The sequence below is a fragment of the Malurus melanocephalus genome, unplaced genomic scaffold, assembly GCF_030028575.1.
Source record: "Malurus melanocephalus ecotype Western Australia unplaced genomic scaffold, MMel_1.1 scaffold_3, whole genome shotgun sequence".
In the NCBI taxonomy this organism is placed as follows: Eukaryota; Metazoa; Chordata; class Aves; order Passeriformes; family Maluridae; genus Malurus; species Malurus melanocephalus.
In genome coordinates, this window is record NW_026623235.1 from 77,274 (window position 1) to 97,235 (window position 19,962).

Consider the following 19,962-nt stretch of genomic DNA (forward strand, 5'->3'; position numbering starts at 1 on the left):
CAGAAACCTCCTGGTAATCTGGACTCTGAGCTGTCCTCAGACCACCCTGCTCATGTCCTGGCTGACAGKTCCTTGCCCCATGGCCAGCCATGGTGTTTAACTCCTTGTCCCTTTGGGACCTGCTTCCTGCTGCAGAGCTGGAAACGCAGTCACAGTGTTTGTGGATAGGGAAAAACGGAAATGACGGAACTCCGTCTGATACCAGCACCTCTTCATAAAAGCCATCCTATCATCCATCTCCTCACTACCCGACACAGGTATGGGACACAGCAGCTGAATAAAACCAGCGGCACAACAGGAAATCTGTATGGGACGATATTTAAAGAGCACACAAAGAACCGAATGCTACGGATTGGAGCTGAAAGGAGTGCTGTACTAGTGCTGYTCTAGAACTGACTAGGGAGAAAGGGACAAACACCACTTTACCTCACCTACCGAATGTAAGACAACTAGAGGTTTATACAGAGCTCTASAATACCCTATATTAGATCACTTAACCAGTCATTAAAATGGACAAGTACTTAGTGAACAAACTGGAACACTGGAGCTGCACCTGTCAGAAGCAACTTCAGCGATGTTYTTTTTTTTTAGCAACACCCAAATTTACAGCTCAGCAGCCTGTCAAGCACAGAGGAACACCTTTATTGCCACGTGTGCAGCAACCCGACACGGTTAAAGTCCAACGCCTTTTCATCGCAGTATCCCGGACGGACAAAGACCCGGCTGTGATCCTCCCTGCCCCCCGGCGCCGTGGCCGCGGGAAGAAGGCGGGCGGGGGAGGGCACAGGCTGCTAGCGGAGCGGGCCGGGGCAGCCCGGCACAGCCGAGCCCCAGCCCCAAGCCTTCCGCGGCCACGAGTGCCCACAGCCCGGGAGAGCAGCGGGAGAGCAGCGGGAGAGCAGCGGGAGAGCAGCGGAGGCGGCGCGGCCGGAAGGGGCGGGCGCGTCTCCCGGGTGACGGGGCCGAGATGGCGGCGTGCGAGGCGGCGGCGGAGCGGCGTGTGCCCGGCTCTGGATGAGGGGCGGCCGGAGGCTGCGGGAGCGGCCGCCTCGGCCCCTGGAGCCCCGCGACCCCCGGCGAGGCCTCCCCCGCGGGGCAGGTGAGCGGGGAGGGTCGGTTCCTGCGCCGCCGGGTGCCGCTTCCGTGTTGCTGGGCAGGGGCCCGGCCTCGATTCCTTCCCGCCCGGGGCAGAGCCGCCCCGCCCGCGCGTTCTCCCGCGGCAGCATCCCCGCTCCGCTCCGCTCCGCTCCGTGCTCGGGGCGCCCCGGCCCTGCAGCGCTGCCGCCGCCACTCGGCCCTCGCTCGGCGGGGCTGCTCGGCCGGCCCGGGAGCGCCAGGCCCGCGGCCTCTGCCGGCCCGGGCCCTTCCCGGCGAAGAGCGGCGGATCTCAGGGGCTGGGGAGAGCATGAAGTGGMGGAGCAGTAGATAGGCAGCGTTTGGGGACAGGACTTGGCACTCTGTGGGAAAGGGAGAGGACACGCGTCCTGTCAGAGCTGGCGCTGGGACGGCATTGCTTGGGGTTACCTAYTTTGAAGTTTACGCTGACCGGCAAATTTCATAATACGCAGTGTGGAGGTTTCTTAGYACACTTTTAAAGACTTAAAAGACTTCAGCAGCTCACAGAAAAATTGAGTGCTACCATGTGGCTTCGGTGCTGTCTCTAATAGCTTCACTGGTCAGTGCAATGGTAGGGTGCTGTTTTTTTGGTCATGAATTCACAGTATAATTCACATAAAAATGCCTGAATTGCATATCTAATGAAAAATAGTATAGCTTGCTGCTTTGTAGCCCTCTGGAAATACAGATGTGCACCTTAGAGATTTCTTTAGGCCGTGTTATACTGTACATTGTTTGTAAGTGGCTGGTTCTTGTCAAGAGAGCAGGTATTGCAAGATAATTTTGTGGTGGTAACAATGAGTGTTAATTTGTTGTCTCAGGCATTCCATGTAGTTACAGAAAACTTAGGTCCAGGATGACAGCTAAGGACTGGAACAGAACTGGGGTCTCTTGAACTCTGGTTCTGTGTCTGAGAACTTCAGTGAAGTTAGTTACATGAATTAGTGCATTGTGTAAAAGATTTGTTTCAATGGTGAATGAAATTACAGTGTAGTATTGTAAGATTGCATTACTTCAAAACGTGTTCTGTGTGCAGGTTTTCAGAAGACAGTGGCATATATTGGTAAGGAATTGTCMAAGAATAACTTGTTGGTCAGTGGACATAAACTTTCTGTTTTAACTAATGTTGCCTTGAAGAGTAGAACTTATTCTAATTCAGAAAAGAAGGCTTCAGGRGTCCACATTAATAAGTTTGGAGTTACATTCAGTTTCTTAGAGAGGAAGGCGTGAGATGTGGTATTACTATAGAAGTTTTATGGCTCTGGGAGTTTTAAAAACATATTTAAAACTCTGTATGTTGTATATCAAGAGTGTTTGGTGTCTAGAAATAACACAGGARTCTACATCAGTCACCAATTTTTGCTGCCTTTGGTTAGACAAACGTACTGTCTTGACTTTTGGTATTTTCTGCAGCTTTTGATAGTTCCTCTTTCTGGATTTGATTGTCTTGGATGACTTTACTCTGCCTATGATTTATGTGAGTGGGCTGTCTCCTGTCCCAGCTACCTCAACTGCCTAGWTAGAGCATTTGCACTGAAAGTTGGAACGTTAGGGTTGAAATTACAGTGCCTTTACAAACATCCCACAACTACTTGCCTATAATTAGAGGAGATGCCTGCTAATCTTCCTTTTGGATTCTGCTCTTCTCTCTAATGCCATAATAGCATGGCTTCAGGGTACAGTCATGCTGCCATTTAATGTGTCTATTTATCAAACTCAGTGGTTGAGACAGGGGATGTTTTTCACTCCGTGCACAAGTGTTCCTAATACTATGTTTCTGTATAAAGTGATGAAAAAAAACAACCAACCAAAGAAAAACCAAACAGAAATCAACCAAGAAGAGGGGAGTAACACTTCTCATTAGGCTACAGAGTCATGGATTCTGTCTTTGAAATGCAGGAGGTGCTGGTTRTGTCTTTCAGTGCCTGACTGAAAGATGTTCTTGAATCATTACATTGCCCTTTTAAATATACCGCGTGTCTTTGTACACCTTGTAACTATTTGGATGAGGGATTGTGTGCTTGAAAACAAGTTTTTTAAGCCTTATCAACTAATCTTCATAAAATTCCATCTCTCTGTAAACCTACTTGCTCATCCATACAGTAGATGTGGCCATTCTACTTTTGTAAAATTTTATACAAAATAAACTTTTAAGAAATCTTATACCAGTGAAACTTCTCTAGGTTTTTGTCAGCTATTGTAGTGACAATACAAAAGCACCACTGAACCAGTATGGAGGGTTGGTGYTGACAAATGTAAATATTCAAGATCATGTTAGTCTTTTGTACCAGGAAATTACCTTCTTGTTTTGCTTTAGAAGGGTGAACCTTTTTTTGTGGCTCCTTATGTAAATTAGAGGGCAGCCTTTCAGTTTCAGGCAAGTTATTTTAGACATCATCGTTGGTTATTTATCTAGCTGTGTGTAATATGGGCTAAGGTCACTGATTACAAGGTGTGTTCATTTTTACATTCCAGAGTCACAAGTAAGCTGATGTGAAAAAAAAAATGTAATCAATTCACAAGACACTGGTAATACAAGGTGGAAATTGTATTTCAAATATGATAATATCTAAAGAAAGCTGCACAGTACMAATCARCTGGCATTGTAGAGGATCGGAGGAGAGCAGGATAGAGCCTCTATAATGACTGTATTGCATCTTTTTCACTGACAGTAAAATATGAGTTCACTAGGAGAAAACAAGTTTCCAAAATAATTGTAGTGCCACAGAGTGACTTTATTTTAGAATTGGCTCTGTGTCTAGAAGTCCTGTTTAAGTGGTATTTGTAGGTACAGTTAGATATGAAAGAGGAAGTGTGTCTCCAGGTGCCAATGTGYYCATTGCACARTGATGAACAGTGAGAGTCTTGCTTRTTKCACCATAGTTGATTAACCAGTCTGTCCAAGGGTGGACTAACTACACTGGCTACTGTCAGTGAATTCAGAGGTGCCAGGAGTTCTAATGAGGCTACTGTTGCAAGCTATAGGCAATGTTGTTCAATAAAGTTCTGTACTTTCCCTCCCTTCATTCTATTTCCTTTATAGAGCCATAAAACGGTTAAGTTGCCTCATTCTTGACTTGGCTCTAGTGTTTAACATCTCATGGCTACTGTCTTTTAATCCTTTCTGTGCTCATCTTCCATGTGAACACCTGCTGTGACTTTTTTACCAACTTGAAGCAGCATATGAGCTCTACAAGTCAATCTCCAGCTAAATTTGGTGTCTGTTACAAATTGGTTGAGTTGACCAGTAGTATTAAATTCRTTAGGATTCATGTCTTGATTTATTTCCTTGATATCTGTTATAATGGTAGTTCTTTTGACACTAAGTCTGATAAATGTAATACTTTAGAAGCAATTTCAGTAGTGAGAGGAGAAAATCTCTATCCCATTTTATAAATGGGAAGCTGAGGTGCAAGGCGTGATATGCAGAAGGTTGTATCAGCATGACAGACAACTCCTAACAGATATTCTGAATTTTAGTCCAGTGTTTCACGTTTCCCTCTTATCTGTTAAGAAATGTTTTAGGATTTTTAATGTAGCACTGCAATTTTGTGTTATGTCTCTATCATCGTCTGTCAAAATTAACTACTGTTACAGTTTTGGGATTGTTTATCAAGGAAAGGCTTAAGAGAAGAAAAGGAAGACAGAATATTGTGGCCTTCCATTTATCATTACACTGTGCAGTATTTTTTTCCCATGAGAAAGAGAAGATACATGGCTGTGCTTCCTTCCTGCGTCTGAGAGATGGACAAGAAAAGGATGAATTGCTAGCTTCACTTAGCAATTCTAGTATAATGGTATCAGGTGAATTAAGTTTGTAGTGAACTGAAAAAATTAGGGTTTTATTGTACATCTGTATTCATACAACTACTTCAGAATATAAAATTATTTACCTTTGAGAAATTTAATTARCTTAAAAAAACTCCAAAACACAAAKCCAACCCCCAAAGGCATCAAACAAAAGTCAAAACCTTTAGCTAACCTTTAACTTTYCACGTAGTGCTGTTCCTAGAGTAGCAATGCATGTTTCAATCGCTGTTTCAGACACGGGGAAATGCGTGACTTGTCCTTACCTTGAGACAATAATTGGTTCAAAATTTTAAACAGCTTTTAGCATCTTGCTAGAATTAATGAAATTTTCCCAATTAAGTTAAGCTCTGTACACTATGAAGTGTCACATAGACAGAGTTTTGTCAACAATATGCTATCCGCCAGCCATAGTAGTACTAGCATTCACCTTTAAAAGGAACTTTCCTCAGTGTACCTAGTTTTGAGTCTGCTATATATGATATGAAGTAGTAACTTTTGAGGTAATGCTGTTCCTAGAGCAACAAGTCCAGGCTTTGAAGGGCCTAGTTCTAACATAGCTGAAATGAAATGCAGCTCTGTCAAAAGTATGTTAAGTGGTTGTGTGTCTCATAACTCTGAAGTCTTTGCCTGATCCATGGGAAGTGGAGAGGTGGAAGTTATCTGATTCAAAAAGGGGAATGATGATAGCTGTTGAACTCTGCCAGATGGGCTTACTGGAAATGTAGTTACTCATGTATGAGAATGACCTGGGAAATGGATTAGCTTCTGGTGGTTAATTCTTGTCAACAGTGGACTTCACAAGTCTGCTTGCTCTGCAAGCCAGAGTTCTTATGGATTCTGTTTTTTTCATTTAGGTTTCTATTGATAACTCAATACGATTTGATATATGAAAAAATGAATTAAGTTGAAAACTGGGCTGACTTATATATGTGCATATATATATATATATATTTGTAACTGACATACTTGAACATTGTTTGGTTTTAATTTTTCACTTAGTAATCTTTCTGGTTCCTTATCTTTAGACATAAATTATATTGAGTCTGCAAAAGGTTTTGGTGGCTTCCAAAACAAACTTTTCAGTCAATAATTAGAGCTTTTWAAAAAAAATTTAGGATCTGTGTGTACTGTCCAGTGTGGCAGTTAGCCTGAACAGGATCAAAGAGCTTAACTCTTTCTAATTGAGTACTATTCTACCTACTCCTTCCCTCCTGCCCCTCAAGCTGATAGAAGAGTGAATTCTGGTAGAGTGGAGTGAGCTTCTAAATGAGCTTCCTTTCAGAAAAGATGTACCTTTATTCTCATTTCAGCAGGTCATATGCTCTTCATGCCTCAAATCCCAGGTATATAACTTCTAGCTGGCTCTACTAAAAATAACATTTTCTCACACCAGTTCAGTGTTAGTTTGCAATATTTTCTTTTAGAATAGAGAACGTTCCATCTATTACTATCCACACTTCTTTCACTAACTTCCATTATTTCCAAATCATTCAAATTCTTGACTGGTGCATTCTTCTGTCATCTAGATATTGGCAACATTGCTCATTCTCGAAGGTAAGGAAGTGCTTGAGCATAATATGAAATGRTCCAGTCTTTTAAACTGAAAGCTAAATGTGTTTGTTGGACAATGTCTGTTCTTGCCTCTTTGTGGGAACTGACTGCTTCCTATTTCTGTTACGATGAAGAGCAATCCAAACTTGTATAAAGTTCTCTACATTTTTAAGTCTCCCATGAAATGAAATGAGACAACTCAAATGTTGAGGTAGAGGTGATACATGTTCTGTGAAGCCTTTCTCCTGAGCTACAGCTTGATAGTGCAGTCTGTAATTTGGTGGTTACTTATTGACTTAAGTCTTCCATTTTGCAGTAAAAGGCCTTTTTGTTTAATAGCTCCCTTTATGATTTTTCAGTAGTAGAAAGTCCTGTTCTGGACAATATGTGAAGCAATATTTCTGCAATATTTCCAGAACTACGGTGTTTAGTAGTAGTTACATTATCTAGCAAATGAGCTAGATAAAAAGAATTCTATGCTCCATGAAGCTCACAAATCCCATTATGTACCTTTTTAATAAAATCCTCAGGACAGTATTGGAGCAGCCTACCTAATGATCCACCTTCCTGACTCTTCCTAACTTAAAGCCTGGAATATAAAAAGTGATTTAAATGCCATAGCATATTTGAAATCAAGCTGTCCTTCCATGGAATACTCATGGCCTGAGGAAAATGTCACAGGGCTGCCTTCTCTTCTCACCAGGAGGTATGTTAAAATTGCAACAGAAAATGTTGTTACAAGTGTAGATGTATATAATGAAAAGCTGTTTGTGAAGCCTAACCTCTTGTTCTTTATTCTGAAATGTTCACCTGCAGAAGAGAAAGTTCTTGAATTACAGCAGATTATTCTGAGTCAGCCTGTAGCTCTTTGAGGTGGTATGTTGGAATGATAWGATATGCTGAGCATAAATTCTCTACATCATCAAATTGTCACTGAAAAACTAACTGCCACCAGGAGTTGCTTCAGCCAAAGATGAATGTTTTCCTGGCTGTGTTTGCTGTCATGATCCAGTCAAGCATAGCAGACATAGGAATACTAATGGCTCTGTGGGTTAGCTGGTGCAATAATGCACATAGGATGAACAGCCTTTCTTCAATGATGATTTTTCAGTGAGACTAGTTCTAAAATAAACAATGTTTGTTCTTGTCATACATTTCCATTAAAATGGAAGGTAAATGTAAACAGCCAATTTTGGGATTTCATTWAATGACTAAATTTATAATTTGTATATATAAGACATGCTTAGGCAAGAAGAGTTTCTCTGTGATGGTTATTGTGTTTTGCACTGCCGGTGTTCACTGCTACTGGTAGTGTCTGAAACAGATCAACTGCACAGGCACTGCAAATGATTGCCTGCACTTCSCCTTTAGAAGTGTCTTTACCTGTGACTATACATGTGATTTTGTACTGTTTCTTTAAAGGCCACATATATTTAGATACTTGTATTATTTAYGTCATTGAAATATCCTGATAGTAGGCAGATAGCATCTTTGCTCCGGATACCTGCTCTCTTTTCTTGCATTAATATGGTTTTATGGAATGCTCCTTGTTTAGCAGCAACTAAGGTAATTGCCTTTAAGTACTRTATGAAGATGTATAATCCTCTGCATCTAACTTTTTTCTGTTGCAGGAAGGGTTTCTCACCATGGCCATAACACAGTTTCGACTCTTTAAAGTCTGTACTTGCCTGGCAGCAGTGCTTTCTTTCATTAAAAAGTTAATATGCAGGTAAACATGTCTTATTTGATTTGGTTACCTATTCTTTTTCAGTTTTTCAGTTACAGGTTCTTGCACTTCTTCCCTTCTCCCAGTACCCACCACTTCTACCAGTTCTAATTTTACTAATTGCCAATCAATCAAGACAGATGAAAACTAAATCAAATTAATTACTTAATTTGCATATTTGTCCAGAGTTCCAGAAGTCTGTGTAGTGTATTTGTGAGCATATTTTGTTGTATGATAGCTGAATGAAGTTCTGTAAACAGTTATGACAGGGTTTTAAAATGGCTTTTAAAACTACTCCATGTCAAACTTGAAGAAAAGCTGTGCTAGGCATTTTCTAAAAATACTTGGCAGGTGATACTTTGTGCTTTAAGAGATTCAGTTAATGGGAGCATCCACTCTGTCATCAATCATTCAGTAGGATTTCAGTATAAACGTAAACAATTCTCATCCTTTTTGTCAAAAAACAGTAGCTTAAGCCTTCAGATTCTTCTGCCTGTTGAAGATTCTTTCAAAAGTTTGGAGGACAATGATTGAAGATTGAAGTCCAAGAGAACAGCTTTTTTTTAATGAATAGTGACTTATTTTTTACACTCCTTTAAGTCATATGTGGTGTTGTTTTTAATTGTAGACCATGAATGCTACACTTAAAAGCATTCTAAAAACCTTCAAGAGTTATGGATGTGAAGTAGTCGAGTTCAGTAATATAGTAGCAGAGTACCTGAGGCAGATMTTCTTGGCATTGTGCTGTCATATGAACTACTGTCCTTCCTGCCATTTTTGCAGCATGTTGTTTATACAAACAAATAGCAGTCTAGAGAAATGTATTCTCTTTTTATGTATGATGACAGCTACTTTGCAAGTGAGGTCAAAGCATACGCAGAATTTGTGGTAGACACAAAATAACTTTATTTCCTTTTCACTTTTATTTATTCCAAGAGGAAGCTCTCAACTTGTTGGTAAATTCTTTACAGATCTAGTGAAACTTTAAAAAATACGTTTTAATGCTGCATACAATTATATAGATATCAACCTTAGTTCTGTAATTTGAATTCCAAATTAAATTAAGAATACTTGCTGTTCAAGTTAAAAGTCAAAACACTGAGTTGATATTAACTTCTATATTATGTGGACCCTTTGTTTCTCTAAGTATAAAGGTATTTTTAATAAACAAAATTGTTTTGTAAGTGTAATGACACATATATATATCTATAAAATACACACAGTATTTTTATCCTTTTTTTTCAAATTCTGAATAAACTGTAATCTTCAAATGAGCTAAGAAACCGTTTCAAGTACAAAAARTAGAAAACTCTTTGGTGAATAACAATTAATTGAAGAAACGAAAATTTGAAAACTTTCAYGTAAGCAAGTCCCTGGATCAGATTAATTCATACCACTAACTACAGATGTTTCTTCTGTTTACTGTCAGCTGCAAAGTGTAGCTTGATAAATTTTGTTTTCCWGTAGTGCACCTTTGCATACGACTACGCCTAATAACTAGCAAATATGATTCAATTGAATGTGCATTTTAGTTCAATGGAGATGAGCTAGTACTTAGATTATATAGTTTACGTTAGGTTTTCATTTAAACAAGTGCCCGTAGAGATTTGSAACTTTCTAGGCAGATATAGCTTACATATATTACTAATCCTTTCTTTAGTTAAATCTCTTCTTGATGAAGCAGCTTTCCYGAATCCAGTTTTCAGGAAATGAAAGGTGTAAGTACAAAAAGAGATGAAACTTCATTCTGTTTAAAATCTCTAGTTATCTCCAGCTGAGAAATCGGGATGCTGCTTATTAGTGAGGAGAAACAAAGGCRAAAATTCTTGAGGCATTTGGCATTCAGAGCAGTGATCAGTATCTAATGGTGGCTRTGGAGCAGCTGTTCCTGTAAGCATCTGGTTCCCTCCCTAGAACTGGAGATATATAGCCATCCTCAGTGCTCCTCTGTGTACCATATTTTTTCCTACCTTGTATGACAAAAGCTGTTTCCTTCCTACCTTCACCTTTGTWACTGTAACCATTTTGACTTGATGTTTATTACATCACTTGCTGGAGTCTTCTGAATCATGTAAAGAAAGTACAGAGGTGATGACTTACAATGGTATTAAAGGTGTGTATGTTGTCCAGCTCTGAAGGAGGATGTTTCTAAGCTTGGATTTTCTTTAGAGATGTCAAGTAAATCTTATCATCCATAAGTCTCAAATGTGATTGAGGGAACAGTGTTTTCACCTTCCTTTACCCTAAACTCTGTTGCTTTTCAACTTAAAACGACCAGTTTGTAAAAGGAGCAGTTTGTAAAGGGGCTAGAGTTAATGAAATGAAACTTTGATGATAGCACCTGAACTTTCCTGAGGAAGAATCTATTTGGTCTAAAGTAGAAAAAATGTATCTAGTCACCTTCATGCAGCAGAGGTGATAAAACAAGCAATTCAGGTAATCAGAGCTGATAGCGTGTTCTCTAATACTAAAACTAATGGATCGAAACTAGAAATTGAAATTTCCCAGTTCTATTCTCAAGTTTTCYAGTTTTATTTCCAAACTGCGTAAGGTCAATTACATGATTGCTTTTTTACAGGAGCTTACATTCCTTGGGGAAAGCATGAGTGTGAGCCTGATTTGCATTCTGTTGTGTTGTAAGGTGTTAAAATACAGTGAATGTCAGCTAAGAATATTTTCATTAATATTCTGATCTTTGAACGCTGTCATTAAGTAAATATCTAGGTGGTTTACTTGCAATGCATAAGTGTTGTTTTCAACTAAAATTATTTTGTATAGTTGCTGAAATGCATTAACTCATGCATGCATGAGTATTCTTTAAGTAGAASCAGGAATAGAACAAAAGCTGTTGACTTGCATAATCTTGTACTACCTYTGTTTAGACTTTGAAAGAAAAAGAGCTTTAGAGAGGCTTTCAAATCAAGCACCTCAGAAAGCTGTTAGACACAGCTTAAAATTTAAGACAGAAAAATTCTCATCTTACAGTAGAAATGGTTCTTTGGCAAATACAGATCACTAGTGCTTGCTTCATAAGCATTGACAACCTAAAAACTGTAATTGATTTATGCAAATGAGTTAGTCCATTTTCATATTTCTCAGAAGTATTTCTCCTCTATTTCACTGCWATTAGAAAAGGAAATTGCATTTTGAAATTTTTGTGAACACCACTTTAAATTCATGATGAAAGTCCTTTGCTTAGCAGACTTTTGCTGGCAGTAGTTAATGCAAAGGTAACTGAAGCACTAAATGTTAAGCCATGACTATTTTCAGTAGTGCTGTTCTCAGACTTCCTTTTTGTTTTTTTTAAACTTAGTGCTCATGTTTTCAGAGCTTGGAGGAATCCTACATTTTTCTTTCAGGTCTGGAAGAGGGCGAAAGTTAAGTGGAGACCAAATAACTTTGCCAACCACAGTGGATTATTCATCTGTTCCTAAACAGGTAATTGTTAAAGTGGTAGGTGGCTTGATAGATAATCCCTTAACAGGATGATTATACAAGTCCTACAACAGGATTGGTTTATAGCCAAGAAAGATATAATACTATTCTATATGCTATATAGTATTAAGTATATATCTTAGCAACATAAGAAAAGACAAGTTTTACCTGCAGATARTATTAATGTGTACCATATACTTATATTCAGCCTGAAGTAGAAGACTGGTCTTCRTGGGATGAAGATGCACCTACAAGTGTGAAGATTGAAGGTGGCAATGGTAATGTGGCWGCTCAGCAAAATTCTTTGGAACAAACAGAACCTGATTATTTCAAAGATATGACACCAACTATAAGAAAAACTCAAAAAGTAAGTATTGCACTTTCAACTATACTTATGGGGGGGTTCTTTGCTTTGAAATATGCTATGAGCAAATAGGTAACTTATAGAAGGTGCTGTTGGTAAATAAGAATAGATGCTGGTGCATAGTTTAACATGTCCAGTGTTAAGATCTTTGAGATCTTAATAGGCTTCATGTTATTGGAAACTTAAAAATAGTTTCATTGTCTAAAAGTTCTTGGACGTATAATGGGAGAACCCTTTACTCACTTGAATTCTGAAAGTGAAACACTGCACTAAGATGCTTGTGCTCATATCTATATTTGAACAGAGACATTCCATRTCTTTCTCTGCTGAATTCTGAGGGAGCAGCCCTGCTGTTTCAGAAAACAAGGTTACTTTTTTCACCAAGTTATATTGGGGAGRCTGGAATTAGGGAATTGATATTTCAAAATAGCTTGCTCTTCAAATACCCATTTTTACTATGGAGACAGGACAGGCAGGAGTATCAACATTGTAAATAAATGCTRATTGAAATCTGGTGATTGCAAGTTTTGTTTTTATGTGCAGATTTTTCAGCTGGGTACTTACAGGTCTTTGAATCAATTGGAAAACCTCGCAAGTACTGTAACAGGTTACTAGAGAAGTTGTTCAGCCTCCATCTCTGGAAGTTTTTTAAGCTCCAAGTGGATAAGCCCAAAGTACTTTCATCAGCCTCAAGAGTGCTTTGAGGAGATTGCAAACTTCTTGAGGCCCTTCCAGTGGGAATCTTCCTGTAGTTCTGTGGGCTGAAGGTGACACTGGTGTCAATTTTCTGTGCATTCAGGATCTGCAGTATTTTGTGGACTAAATTCTTCTAAGGATTTTGATCTCACAAAATCTGAGGGGCAGAAGAGGACTGGGAGAGTAGGATTTCTTCTTTAWATATACCAACATTTTTTGCCTAATAGAATGAGCTTCAGTTTCAGAACAAATCTGGAGAATAGTGCATGCTGTTTGAATACTGTATACTGGGTTTAGTTTAAATGTATCTCTAGGGATGACTGCAGGTGCTGTAAAGAACATCCCTGTTAACTTAGCCTAGTTAACACTATTCAGTATGAATTTGTGTTTGTGTTTCCACTGATTGTCTCTATGCAAACCCTGAGATTTGAGGCAGAGTCTACTCATGTTGCCATTCATCTATACTCATCAGACAGTCTGTCATTGCTAAATAACATTGTCTGGTCCTGTTTCTTGCATTGGTACTAGCATTTGTGCAGTCAGTGGAACTGTAGATCTGCAGCAGAGACTCAAAGTGGGCTAAATGAAGTTCGTGACTTGAGGTCAAGATGCGTGAAGGATACGTGCTCTCAGCAGCTGTTTTGTGAAAAGCACTAGTGTATGTTTTTCAGTCAAACCAGTACAGAGTTTTACTAGTTAATGTTGACAGAGAATTTGCAGCTATTGGAACTGCACAGATACGCTATTGGAGTAGCTGAGAGAGTACAACTGTAGACAACACTGTCCTCAGAAGTAGAACCTTAAAGTGACCTGTCACAGAAGCAGGAGTTCTCCAAGAAATATATCTCATAATTGGTAGCTTTTATGAATACTGGGAGATATGGCTACTTTATCTGTGATTCTTTCTTGATACAGTCATAGGTTTCCATGTGACTGAAGAAAAAGCTAGTKGGGGGAGGAGGAGTTATTGTTCTTTGCATTTAGCATCTTCCACTTACCAGTTCATTTGGCTGTGCAGCTTGCAGAACCTGACCAGGTTTGAGGCACAGTGAAGTGTTGTGTAGCTGAACCTTCACAGGCACAGTTACATGATCACCAAGAAATCTGTGCAGTGCTTTGATTTACCACTTTTTGTTCCCTTTTTTTTAATATTTTCAGATAGTTATTAAAAAACGAGAGCCTTTAAATTTTGGGATTCCAGAGGGAAACACAGGATTCTCTAGCAGATTAGCAGCTACACAAGATATTCCTTTTATTCACCAATCTGTAAGTATTCTCTAAGTATTCATCTTGTATTTGTCAGTTATATGATATTCTGTAGGGGAAGGAATAGTCTGCGTAAGGTCTCCATCGTGGGGAGTAAGAGGAATAGTTGTGGAATAATTTAAATTGTTTTAAAATTGAGTGAAGAATGAAGTAGTCCAATAWGTTCTGCTGAGAAAATTGGCAGATCAATGACAAAAAGGTTAGAATATTCCATATACTTACATGCTTGCAAATCTGCTAAAGCAGTGAACCGTAGGATTTTTTTATTTTTCACAGTAAGTTACTAACAAAAGAGTAGAAGGCTTTTTTTGAAAGCCTCTTAGTTAACGTTTACTTTATTGTCTTGGACCCATTTTAAACCTTCTGCTTCTCCCTTCCTTTCTGTAGGGATTGTAATGTAACAGTCTCCTAATTTTTGCCCCTTAGCCTTTGAAAAAAAATTGTCCAGTTACCTAACAGCCTGGTCAGTTAATGGGAGAGGCCCTCCCTCCCTTGCCTTTTGCCTTAATAGTGCTTCCCCTTTGATGAACATTGTGCACAAAAGGGTACAGGCAGGAGGCAATACCGAATGGTCATACCACCTCTTTKTACTGTCCATTATGAAATAGGTCAGGAAAGGACTTTCCGTGAGTAAAAGTGTCACTTAACTGATATTGGACATAAAAACACGTGGAGGTATATGTTGATTTGTCCATGCAACCTCCAGAAATCTTTTACGCTATCGATTCATTTAATCTGCTCAGTTTATCTTCCCCTTGCTAAAAATGCGCTCCACTACTTCCTTCCTGCCTTTGTCCAAAACACCCTTTGACAACTGAAAAAACTCAGTATTAGAGCAAGGAAGAAACCATAGACAATAAGCTGAGAAGCACTGCTATATCTCAAATACTTCTCTAAGTCTGAAGCTTTAAGGTTAAAAATAAATAGGTTAAAAATAAATGTTAAGGAACTTCACTGTCATCCAAGAGCCACTCTGGAAGTCACACACTAGAGTTTTATCTAATTTTTCCAAGTGCTTAACAATTCTGTTCTGTTTCAGCCTGAACTGGGAGACCTGGAGACTTGGCAAGAAAATACTAATGCCTGGGAAGAAGAGGAAGATGCTGCTTGGCAGGCAGAAGAAGTTCTTAGGTAATTGAAATTAATATAACACCATGTAAACGTTTTACATGTAAAAGAATCACATTTGTTTTTTTTAATACCTTTCTGGTAAGTGCCAAGAATTGTTAAATACCTCTTAAGACAAATTCCTTTTTATGCATCTAATCTCTGTTTAACTGATACTCAGCAGAAGACATTTTGGATCKAATTAATTTAGTAGATGAGATAGTAGGGGAAATTGACAATCACTGGAACATTGGAACAACACATTAACACATSCAGGCAGGCACTAAAAAAGCCCCACCCCAACAGTGCCCCACCATGCCTAACAATTTATTATGTTCAGATCATGTTTCAGTTTGWATAAGTGAAAAACCACTCRATGTCCTTATAGAAAGTATYATAACCACGTGCTTAAGTGAAAAATAGTTCAGAATAGAAGGTGAAGTGATAAGTATATGCCTGGAATCCCGTAGGAGCTAAGCTTTTCTAGCTAATTTAACAAAACTAGCTGATAAGGCTGTATGTAAAATCAGTCTTGCACAAAGGTAGTGTGAATAGTTCAGCTATTCAGTTTGTGTTCTTCTTTTTCCTTTTAAGAATACATACAAAGAGTATGGAGGGTAGAGATGCAAATTGAGTTTAAGTTAATCATAYACAATGATTTGAACTGGCAGTGACTTATGGTTTTATCAATCTTTTACTTCTTGCTACATCATCAGGTAACCAGCCTCAGATAGCTTCCTAGGCTGTTCTTATTTTACTGATGAAATCACAAGTGCAGGACTTCCATGGTCCAATAGTGATGATATGAGATGAACTCATGATATATTAAAAAAGAATTCTAAGGAAAATAGATATTTTTAAAAAAATATATTTAAATGTTTTGAAAAATTTACATTAGAATAAGACAAGAAGGATGCACATTTTCAATGCGCTAATCATAATTAGGATGGATTCCGTTTATTATCTCTGTCAGTCTTGCTTTGCAACAGCTTACTTAATGTGAATAAGGGTTGTAATGCAAATATTTTTGTAAGCTTAATCGGTAATCTGTGTGTAGGCTCTGATCAATACCTTGTCTAGTTTTGTTTCTTTTTAAACTTCGTTACTGTTTCAGGTCTTATACCGAAGTACAATCTTTGTGATAGGAATTATGTGCTTTTGGGCTGTTTTTGTTCCAAGGATAGTACTTTTTCTTGTAAAGAATATCAGTACACTCAGTAAGATCTTCAACAGCTAAAGTGCAGTCTGCTGAGACTTAAATGAAAGACAGTGAAAATACTGATTTTTTTTTTTTTAACTGAGAAATGAAACAGCTACTTTTGCTGCTAGCTGCAGTGGCTGCATTGTACTTTACTTAACCCTTGCCACATTCCATTACAGATGCTTTTAGGACTATCAAAAGTAGCATTCAAACTTTCTGAAGCAGGGGTTTGTCATATACAAATTAGCTACTAAAATGATCTGGTRTATCTATATGCCAGTTTATTCTTAGATTTGTGCAGTGCATATTTYCAGGATGCCCAAAGGTATATTGTCTGCCAACTGCTAGGTTCATGCTCTAGAACACTTAGGAAGAGAGGTCTCTTACGTGGCAATAGCAGTGTGGTTTCCCAAAAGCTTAATTTTTCTAAGTGTCATGTTATTAGGATGGTTGAACCTATCCTAAAGATACCAGCCTTTCATCTTTGCTATGGAAAGGGTTCAACTCAAATGGTTATTTTTCATAGGATTTCTTTTTGGCCTCACTGTAAAGTATCAAACTAGTTGTTGTMGGAGGGATGTGTGTCTAAATATTTCCAGAGACAGAACATGATCAGAGCTCCAGCTGTCTCTGTGGCTTACCACTGACCAGCTATGGCTGGCTATTTCAATACAGCTGGTCATTGTGTAAGCWGTATCCCAGCTGCATGAAGTAAAATCTTTGTTTTATTCATGACACACAAATGACAATGTTTATCTGCAAATGAATGAAGTCACTGGCTGATCTTTAGCAAGATTGATAGAAGATGCCTACTGCAAGAAAAAGTAAACCCAGAAGATATCAGTGGTGTCTTTATCATCTGACATTTAGCATAAAATAAGTATAGTACTGGACAGGCCTGGCTCTGTTTCCAACAGACTGTAGTAAGGAAGTGGTATGGAATCTCATCTCAATGCTAGAAGTCTGCATTTTGRTCTACAAGATGTGAAGATCCTGTGGCCTCTCTGGTGACTTAGTGCTTAAGTGTAACACTTGAAAGAAGTATGTATAATATTTCAGACTGCCACATGGAGGATGGAGTCCCCCTAATCTTCCAGAGTGTTAATGCTGACTAGACTATTGGTGCTTTTTGAGAATTAAATTAGTGTGCAGAAAAAGTTAGGCTCTCCCTCAACCTGCTGTACCTGTTGGTATTCAGTAAGACTGATTTTTGTGTAGTAATGGAGTGCTGATCAACCACGCAAAAATGGGCTGTGTCCTGCTCAATAGCAGTGAAGACACTATCCTGTGGCCTTTCTGGTGACTTAATGTATAAGCATAGCAGTTGAAATAAGCACATATTATAAGTCAAATGCTCCCTGGAATCAAGGCATGCAGAAAGACAGTGCTGAGGAGTAGACTATTAGAGCCTGAGAAGTTCCTGTAGTCTCTTTTCCCCCTTTCTCCAGCAAGTTCTGGGCTGGGATGCACTGACATTTTCCAGTCAGTGATGAATTGTTATAGTGGTTGATAAACTGGATTTTCAGTTAACTTGAGTTAGTTGGAACYTAGTTTCTTCTGCAAATTTCAGGTTCCTCTCTGCAACTTTAGACTTTGTATTACCAACCAAGGGTTTTTTTCTAGTGGGACAAGTTAAGTTCACACATTTTTAGTTTATAGCAGCTACTTGTTTGTACTTTTGTTGGCCAGTTCCTGTCTCAAGTGAGGGGAAGGTCTCTCTCTGGGTGGAGCTGAATGCAGGTTCTCAGCCTGTAGAGGGCATGGAACCACCACTGTGCTCAGGAGCTCCGTGTCCTGCAGTTCGTCCCAGGGGAAGAAACGGGAGCTGCCATGATCCCTGCTTCAGAACTGCACATGAACAACAGCATTAACACCATGTGGCTTTTTGGAATTCTACTGTCTCCACATATTGGCTGCTATGTTTCTTCCCTTCTGCATCCATTCAAATATGTGGGGAATATAAAAAACTGCTACTGTAAAAATCACTACTGTAATGTGGCAAATCCTATTACTCTGCATATGCTAGTTAGCTGTCCAACTTTTAGGTGGAATGTACTGTAATGATARCAATCTCAAAAAACAAAAACCAAWCAAAACCACCAAACTGGCAAAAMCCCAAAACTTTTGAGCTGCTGCAGAAAGCATTAAATAGATTTTTCATTTTTGCTCTAGGCCTTATAACTCCTATCCTCTCACTCCGATTGCTTTACTCTGCATCTGTGAGAAGCTAGTGGCAAAATAGATTGCAGGATAATTGAACAAATATTAGTGCCCAAAACTAGATTGGATTAGGTTTGATATCAGGAGGAGGTGGTTTATCACTGGAACAGGCTCCCCARGGAAGTGGTCACAGCACCAAGCCTGCCAGAAGTGTTTAARCGACACTGTCAGGAACATGGTACGATTCATTTGGATGCAGGCCAGGAGTTGGACTTTGATAATCCTTGTGGGCTCCAATTCAGAATATTCTACAATTCTATATTAATCTGAAAAAAGGTCTTCAGCACAGTGAAAGAATACCTGTTCTGAGCCTAATGACAATAGACTGAAGCTCTGTTTTTATTATTTATAATAACCTCTATATTGACAGGAACTTAYGGTATGACCAGGCTGAAAATTGAGTGTGTGTTATTTTGCAAATAATGTTTCCTTTAATTACAGACAACAGAAGATAGCAGAAAGGGAAAAAAGAGCAGCAGAACAACAGCGAAAGAAAATGGAGAAAGAGGCACAAAGGCTAATGAAAAAGGAACAAAACAAAATTGGTGTAAAACTGTCCTAACAGAAACCAGACAACAATGGCAGTGCCAGTGGGAAGAGAATTTCAGCTCTACAACATAYGTATTGATATTGATTTAACTATTTATAGGACTTCAACACACTGCTTGGTTTCAATGCATTCTTCAGGTCATCTTGGAAGCCCGGACTTTCCCAAAACATCTTGAACTACTAGTACGTAGTTCTTAAAGGAGAAAAGCCCCACAGAAAATCATGCCTTGATGGAATGTTTCCTGCGATAGTTCTTTTCCAGCACCCTTCTTTGCAGCAAAAGTGATTGACAAGGATGTTGATTGAAAAACACTCTAAATGAACTGCTCAAACCTAGAGAAAAGAATGTAAATATTAAGTGGTGGGAAATCTACCTGTATTGTCTGTGCTTACCTGAAACATGTAATTAAACAAGTTTTAAAGAACCCTTTGCGTTCTGCCTGATCAAGAATGTCTGCTTTTACTTTTATCAAAATATTTGTAAACACTTGGGAGTTTTTCATGGGAGATCATATTGACCTGTGTAGCAGAAAATAACTTGTTATGGATGACCAGCAACTCAAAATGTGCTCCTGGTAGGTTATGGAACAGTAGAGCACAAATTACAGCTGAACACTAAAAATGGATTTCTTGTCAGTTTGTTGCTTGAAGCTTTCTGTGCTCCCATTTACATGTGACACTTCAATGACTACCACCAGTGGCATCACTACACAAGAGTGGTGCACCTTTCTGACAAAGGTTAGCATAAATGTAAGGGAGCATTTAAATCACTTACTTGTATTGGTAAACTTGTATTTCTACAGAAATTCTTATACTTCCTACATGTAGGAATCCTCACACCTTTTACTCATTGCATAGTTAGTGTCATGGAGAAAAAAAAGTCATGTCTTCTTGTTAATAAAGTAGTGTGAAAGTTGAGTT

General features: G+C 38.9%; 1 protein-coding gene across 2 annotated transcripts; it reads left to right on the forward strand.

Moving 5' to 3' along the window:
• The first annotated feature begins 929 nt into the window (after nt 1-929).
• Nucleotides 930-19,913, forward strand: EBAG9 (estrogen receptor binding site associated antigen 9). Of its 2 annotated transcripts, XM_057367644.1 has the most exons (8): nt 930-1,099; nt 7,008-7,183; nt 8,109-8,206; nt 11,563-11,641; nt 11,847-12,005; nt 13,857-13,964; nt 15,004-15,095; nt 18,934-19,913. In XM_057367644.1, the coding sequence occupies exons 3-8, from the start codon at nt 8,124-8,126 to the stop codon at nt 19,052-19,054; spliced, it is 642 nt and encodes a 213-aa protein (XP_057223627.1). In that variant the 5' UTR covers nt 930-1,099; nt 7,008-7,183; nt 8,109-8,123; the 3' UTR covers nt 19,055-19,913. The 2 variants fall into 2 exon arrangements, with proteins under 2 accessions (XP_057223627.1, XP_057223617.1); XM_057367634.1 differs by lacking the exon at nt 7,008-7,183.
• The last annotated feature ends 49 nt before the right edge of the window (nt 19,914-19,962 follow it).